The sequence below is a fragment of the Rhea americana genome, unplaced genomic scaffold, assembly GCF_003343005.1.
Source record: "Rhea americana isolate MKP2758 unplaced genomic scaffold, rheAme1 scaffold_4, whole genome shotgun sequence".
Lineage (NCBI taxonomy): Eukaryota > Metazoa > Chordata > Aves > Rheiformes > Rheidae > Rhea > Rhea americana.
Window position 1 is genome coordinate 12,567,868 of NW_028186534.1, and position 7,602 is coordinate 12,575,469.

The following is a 7,602-nucleotide window of genomic DNA, read 5'->3' on the forward strand; positions in this document are numbered from 1 at the left end:
AAAAAGTGATATCCGAAATGCAGTCCCCAAAAGGGCAAACTCCAGGTCCTCCTGCTTGAAAGGGACTAAATTTCACATCAAGTTCTGTTGGTCTGAATCCTTCCACACGGAAGCGTTCTCTGCCCCAGCATCCCCAACTGTGGGACAGCAGCAAGGCCCCATAGCAGTATTGTAGGTGTCAATAGTGTCAATGATAGAAAGCTGCTAGTTTTGTGTTACATATGTAGCCACATTACCTTTAAACTCCAGCTCATGCCTGCTGTAAGAGCCTAAGAAAATGCAAAATGCTTCAAGTTTCCAAGAGGTCAGCCCACGTAGGTAATTTTCAGAGTTCAACATGTGTTGTTGACCATCCACATATTTTCACAAGCCAAAACCAACCTTACCCCAGCCCAAGATGCTGTGGCAAAGCAGCTACTTAAGAACTTCACAGATCTCCCACTCTGTGTGACATCCCAAGACACTGCTGTTGTCACGTGTATGGAAAGCCCAAAGAATCTGGAAGAGGAGGACACTCTGGAAAGCTCCTTTTCATCTGCTGTGTCTCAGGTCTGTCCCAAAGGGCTAAGTCGCGGTGCAGCAGATTCAGAGGTCTACAAGGGCAAACACGGTGCTTTCAGAAATCTGGGCTATCATCAGTTACAAGCAGATCCACCTCCATGGATTTATCTACCAAGAGGGGAAGTTTTCCCGAACATATGTACACTAAGCACTTTTCTCCTCGACAAAAATAATTGGACAGTTGAGGGAGAGAAGAAGGTGTAATAGATTCTCTTCCCACATCTGGGGAGTGGGGGAGGAATAGAAAGGATGCCATGGCCCTTGCTTTTTGGCATTATTAATAACCTGGATCCCAGAGTCCATAAGAAGAAATCCTATATAAAGTCATTTCATCTAGGAGGAAGGTAGTTTGGAGGGTTTTCTCCCACCCTAGGAATTTATCGCAGTGTATGCTTATCACCACACTTCTTTATTCACAACATCATCTCCTTTTTAAGGACTAGATGGCCGCTCAAGTTTCTATTTTGCAAAGGTGAACAGTCTCCAAATTGATACAGAATATTTTAAGATATGATGTTTCACACAAGCCAGCTTTAAGGGTGTCRGAGGCCGAGGCCAGCATGCACCGGGGACTCTACATCATGTATCCAAGGGGCACCAGCATGCACGTATACACGATGGAGTTGTTCTTTGCAGAACCCACCAAAGCCCACAGGGAAGGTGCAATAGCAGGGTGGGAAGGGGGAGGTTTCCCAACAGGGGCTTCCGCCCTGCCAGATCTTTACAAATACCTGGGAACTGAGAGAATGGGCCGGAGTTACTCCCAGTCCCTTTCAGACAACAGCTACAGGTCTACCTCTCACAGATGCAAATAAACCTGGGGCCTGAGGCCCACCTTAGCCACCCTCTTGGGGCTCAGCATCCTTGTCTACACAGCCAGAGGGTAAACAGCATTTGCACAACAAAACTGCAGGGGRGTTTTGTGGGGGAGGAGTAAGGTGGAGTGTTCTCAGCTCCCTAAGTTTGCTGCATGAATGCTCTGCCTTCAGCTCCATGTACATGAAAGGGGAATAGCTGTAAAGTCATGGAGAAAGATGTCCTTTGTCACCAGAGGAAGAGGTCTAACAATCAAGCTGCACAGTTTATGGCCATAAAAATAAGTCCTTCCCATTTACAAACTACCACACACATGGAAAGGGAAGAGGAGACCAGGTCCCACCCCCACGCTGCCATTAAACTTCAACGTGTCTGACTTCCCAGCGGTAACGCGATGCCTCCCCCATTCTCCCTCCCCTTCCCACGGCTGATTTCATGTCTTCTGGGAAGCCCAGCCCAGCCGTGGCGATTTCCCCTGCACGCTCTGGACTTTACTGTAAACCCGTTGCTTCCCCCTCCTTGCTCTGCTGGGGGGCAGAGGGTCCCCCCAAACTTTCCAGTGGGCAGATGCAAGTGCCCTTTGCAAAATGAGTTGCCCCTAGGATGCAAAAGGAAGATGTGTCCTTTGCCAGATAAGCGTAATGCAAAATGGTCCCTAACTCGCTATCGGTCTGGGGGTTCGGGAATATAAACTCTCCTCCCTCTCCCAAACCCCAGGGAGCCGAAGGGGGAGAGAGGAGAGTTTATATTCCTGAGCTCCAGAAGCTGTGTAATTCAGCTCGTTTAGGGTGCATTGCTCCCTCCCCTCCCCCTGCCACGATCAAAAAGACAAGGATACCCCCATCCCCACCCAGGAGCCAAGTTTGGAAGCGGCACCCGAGTCTTACAGGGGAAAGGCGGGGGAGAGGAAGGAGGGAGCTGTTTTGAAAATGTCTGCTAAAATGGCAGCTGCTCTGACGCCGAGCTACGTCTTGCAAACTCAGCCCTGCCCTCATCATCTGATTGCCAGGAAGCGGGGCCGATCCGCTCCCAGCGCCGGGTCCCCCCGGGGGAGTGCAGAGCGGTGATTTCTGCCCCCTTCCCCAGGGCTATCGGGATAGAGGGGGCTCAGAAGCACAGCGGGATGCCGAGGACTTGGGCTTTGCATAGCCTGCTCCAGGAGAGCCGGCGCACCCGCGAAGAGGACGACGTGCGAGCGACCGGGGCTGGCTCCAAGCTTCGGGAGCTCCAAACCCRGCAGCCCCCGAGGGGCTCCAAACTTGGGAGGGTTTTTGGCAAACCCCTCGCACTTGGCTCTCATGCACTTTCACGCTTTCCGCGCTTTCCCTGGCAGAGCCCCGGCCCCGCACGGCTCGCCCCGGCCCAGCCTGGCCCGCAGTTTGCGGCTTTGGTTTGTTGGCGTCCCGACCCGACGGGGTTCGGCCCAGCTGCTTTATTTGCCGGCGTAATGACTCCCCCCAGCCCCCGGCTGGAAGTCACCTGGGCCCGCTGTGCTCCCCATTTACCCCCCACACACACACACACACACCGCTCCCACACCATAGCCGGGGGCTAGGCATAACCAACACAGCCAGCTTCGGAAAACAAAAGCGGGGGGTGCGGGGGGGGGGGAGACACGCAGCCCCGCCCCTCGGGCTGGTCCCCCTGCTCCGCGGGACTCTTTTGGACAAGGGGGAGCCCAGCGGGCAAAGGGAGCGAGGCAGAGGGCTGGGAAGGGGGGCGCACACCGAGGCTGCACAACTGAGAGTAGCACCGTCAAGRGGGAGAAGGAAAGGGGAGGTCTGGGCTCGCCTGGGGGGCGGGGGTCCTCCCCATTCCAGCCTAGGGGGGTGGCCAAGGCGGGGAGAAGCACCCGTCCCAAAGCCGCCAGTGTCACTTTCCTCACTGACCCTGGGCATCGCCTGCTCCCCCTGCGCGGGGCTGCCCTCCGGCCGCGCCGAGCCCCAGCCCTGGGGACCCCTCCTCGCAGGGACCCGCGGGCAGGGTGGTGTGGTGCATCTTTACCCCCTGCCTCCCCCCCCCGAGGGCTGCCGTGCACCGCGGGGCGCCGGCGAGGGAGGCGGAGGAGCTGCGACTCCCGGGGACCCTACTCGGCGGTGCTGGCCGGGGACAGGARGGCTCTGCCGGGACAGACGCCTCCGGGCAGCGCTTTTCCCCGACGGGACCCCCAAGCATTTGCTGCCCCGCTCAGAGCTGCCTGACCCACAGCGGCAGCGCACCGCCGGCGCCAGCACCCTCACCCCTCCGCAACGCGACCGCGGGACGGACGCGGACAGCCGCTCCGGTCCCTCCCCGCCCGGGGGCACGGACGAGCTACTAGTGAACCGCCCTGGGACCCAGGGGCGCCTCCCGCCCGCTTTTAGCAACGGCATAAACCCAACTTTCTAGAGTTTTCCTACTCTTCTCGCCTTTGTTCCCTCGGATCGTTACAAACTTTCAAAAAAAAAAAAATAAATAAATAAAGCAAAAACGAGTTATCCTCGGCCTTCTCGAGGCAGGAGGAAGAGGCGAAGGAGGCAGGCAGCTTTGTGAGAGAAAGAGTACAAGGAAACAAGTTCCTCCGTGCAAGCCCTGATTTCTCGGGCAGCAGGCGATGGTCTGTGCTTTGCAACACGCGCCTGCTCCAATCTGCGCCGCTCGGGAACAATAAACAGGATCATACAAAGAAGTGGAAAGGCGGCATCTTTGCTTCTGGTTTCTATGACAGCATCAGAGACAAACCAACTATAAACTCTAATTCCTAGATTCCCCCCCCCCAAATCCCCTTTTGTCTGTCATTAATTAAAGTGGCCATATGGAAAAGGCTGATAATAACAGCAGATGAGCCAACAGGAGAGAGGGGAAAGGAAGAAGAAAATAACTAAAAGTAGTGGTAGAGCGATGGCGAGGATTTTGCTCGGGCTTTTTGCACTCGCATGAAGCGGCTGCTGGGGGAGAGGGGGCTCGACAACAGCCGGGGAGAGCAGAGCGGCGGGCTCCGCTCGCCGCCGGCCTCCGCACTTCTGCGGGGCCGTGGCTGTCCCGCAAATCACGCCCCCCCGGGGGGCTGCCGGGGCCAGGTAGCGGAGCGGGGAGCAGCCTGCACCCCCCCCMCACCCCACCCGGGCACCGCGCAAAGCCCGCTCCGCGGGGGCGCAGCCGTGGCCCGTGCGCCGCATCCCCCCTCGGGGCCGTGGCCCCCGGGGAGCATCGCCCCTGCCCGCCGGCAAACTGCACCCCAAACTCCAGCCTAACTCGCCGGAATCAACGGCAGCGCAGGCATTTTCTCAAGTATCAACCCCCCTTCTCCTATCTTTCCCCTTCCCCCCAATTTACCCACTAAACAAAACTTTGTCGATATTGATAAAGAGATTAGCCAAGCAAAGCCTCTTCCGAGCTCGCTAAAAATAAGAACTCGCAGATTCCTGTCACGGTCAATGTAGAGAGCGAGCCACAAACATGGCACACTTCCCTTGTTCCTCGCTACTATAAATAGAGAAATCTAAAGTAGTCAATAATGGGGAGGGGGGGAAAGTCCGCTAGTTAAAAAAGCAAACGCACGGCCCTTTGAGCACGGAAAGCAACTTGACAGTGCAAATGCGAGCCCGCTGCAGCCGTGGCCCCCGCGAGGCACCCGCGCCTATGAAATATTTACAGAAAGAAAAAACTACCTTCGCTTCGGAGCAAGGAAATTCAAAGCTCGTTAAAGATTCAAGAGTAAGAAAACTGCCGACTTGAGATACTGGCCTGTAGTTTTTGTGAGGCGTGAAGGAGGGGCGGGGGAGGCCGGGTGCAGCCGCGGGATCAGCACCTCCGAGAGCTCCGCGCCCGCGGAGGCGGCGGCCGCTGCCGCGGCACCAAACTCTTCCCCGGCTCCCGGGAGCGTCTTCCGCTAGCAGCGCGCACGCTTTCCTCCTGAGCAMCATCCACCGATCTCTAGGTCCACAAACCCAGCAACCATTCTCTTCCAGAAATATTCAGAAAGTTTCCCGGCTGAATGCGATGTTGTGCTTGCCTTTTTTTCCTCCTCCTCCTCCTCCTCTCCTCCTTCCTCGTCTTATTCAACCTCTTTTCAGTCAGAAGCATAACATGTCCACTAGCATCTCGCAGCCAGCGAGCGAGAGCGCGAGCAAAGATGGACCTAGGAACATGATGATCATCATAAAATCCCCTCGGTTCTCCGGTGCAATTTTCAAAACAACAACCCAGCCTTCATGCTCTAAAGGCGAAAAGCCTGCGTCTGTTTACATTAACCGTGTGCTCCGAAAGCCTTTCCCTTCTGTCTCAATCCAAGGGAGTGAAAAAAAGAGAAAAAAAGAAAAAGAAAAAAGAAAAAAAAAAGAAAAGAAAAAAAAGCCAGCATTATCTGCCTTTGTCAGCGAAAGAACATAATATTGACTTACCTTTCCCCACAGCTATTGTCTGCCCCTTTGCAAAATGACATCACGGAAACCAATCATGAAATTTGCATGGGGGAGGTTGTGGGGGGAGAGTTCTTGGAGGGCAGCCCACTTCCCTACACCAGTAACACGCGTGTAAGACGGGTTGTTGGTTTCAATTAAATATCTGATACTCCTTAGTGTGTGAACTCTTAAGCCTGCTAAAGGCAATGTCTCATTTACTTAATGACCGCTCTCATTAATGGAAATGGCACAGAGGGGGCTTGCTGCGCCTTCCCTTTGTAAATACACTACCCATGAACCCTTGGGGTTGCAATATATCTGTTTACTCTCTGAGGTGAAATAAATTTACAGTATAGCATCAAAAAGAGAGAGAGAGAGATGGAGCTGCTGACTTGAGTGCACGGAGAGTTGGGGCTCTCCCAGCCCCGCCAGCCCCTCTCGCCTCGCACTCCTTCCTCCCCGAGATCCAGCAGAAGGTGAGTGATTTTGCCGGAGCTGATTCATAATTAATATGCACAAGGCTCGGGGCTCCTTTGATGGCAGGAACACAAAAGGACGGCGAGTGCTACAACCGCCGTGCCATCCCCCCCACGCATCCCAACGCGTGGTRCAGCCCAATAATTCCTAATAGCAGCAAGCAGCGAGTGACAGATGCCCTGGGTTAGCACAGCTCCAGCGAAAGTACTTTACAATATTTATTGGTGGTTAGGAAGATGACCTATCACCATAAAGAACAGACTAGGAAATTTATCGCCTCTATGAACCTGGAAGTATTGCATATTAGCTGATATGCATATTCAAAAGCGAGTGGTTAAAAGGTGTATAAATATTTTTTTCTCCCCTTAAAAATAAATGACACAACATATTCCCAGCAGACATCGCCTCACCCCAGGAAGGATTGATCACATCTCAGATGATTACATTTTTGGCTTTGTGATAGCAAAGAGGATAAGTCTTTAAAGAACACGATGACTAAAATAGTTTGAGGAGTGTTTCTAAGTGGAGAAAAGTGCATGTTCTTTTATTAAGCGTATTTTCCTCCCGGAAAGAACTGACTTTTCGGGAGCTAACACCATCTTTCCACGAAACAGAAGCGTTTGTGAGCAAATCTGACCACTCTGGGAAGAGGAAGCCCTGGCCGAGGTGGAGGAAGACTCTGGGGAGAGCCTCCCCCCYGCACCGCGCCGCAGGAAGGGCATTAGCACGTCTCGCCAGACAGGCGCATTAGCACCTTGATTGCAACTTTTCGGAAATGGTGGGGAAAACACAGGCGTGTTGCAGCTGCGGGGGGTGGGAAGGACAGGACGGGGACATCTTTCTGCCCAGCACATTTTCTGCACCCACATGCTGTCCCCATCGTCACCGAGAAGATTAAGACTTTGCTGTCATCTTAATGAAGATTTTCGAAAACATGCATGAGCTCACAAATGGGCTGAAACCCCAGGAGCTTTCAGAGATGCTGGAGACAATGTCTGGCGGAGAAAGTTGTATCCTACCGGGGAWGAGCTCTCCTGCCCTCGTCTTTGTGAGGCTCCACCCCAGCCCACCTTGGAGCTGCCCAGTCTTTGGTCTCAGCAGAGTCACGGGCACTCAAACTGCCACTCTCCGGGTTGGTAATCAAATTATGCACAGGCAAGCAGGGGTAAAACTCTGCACACTGAATGAGGTTTCATCCCAGGCACGTTAGCAGCAAGACCAGGACGCGGCCACATGCCTTCGTGGCAGCACAGATTTCAGCGAGTGCGGTCCCACCCAGAGACCATTGCAAGGGAGGCTGATTTTATTCCCAATCTGTTTTATTTGAGGAGGACGACACAAACACTAATTTCAAACTGTTGAAATT

General features: G+C 53.9%; 1 protein-coding gene across 1 annotated transcript in view; it reads right to left on the minus strand.

Annotated features, from left to right (window-relative positions):
- MYT1 (myelin transcription factor 1) overlaps positions 1 to 5,282 on the minus strand; it is a 62,079-nt gene extending 56,797 nt beyond the window's left edge. Inside the window, exon 1 of the mRNA XM_085314274.1 lies at positions 5,168 to 5,282. Within this exon, the coding sequence (XP_085170400.1) occupies positions 5,168 to 5,282 (115 nt within the window). The remainder of the gene's footprint in view (positions 1 to 5,167) is intronic.
- Positions 5,283 to 7,602: the final 2,320 nt, after the last annotated feature.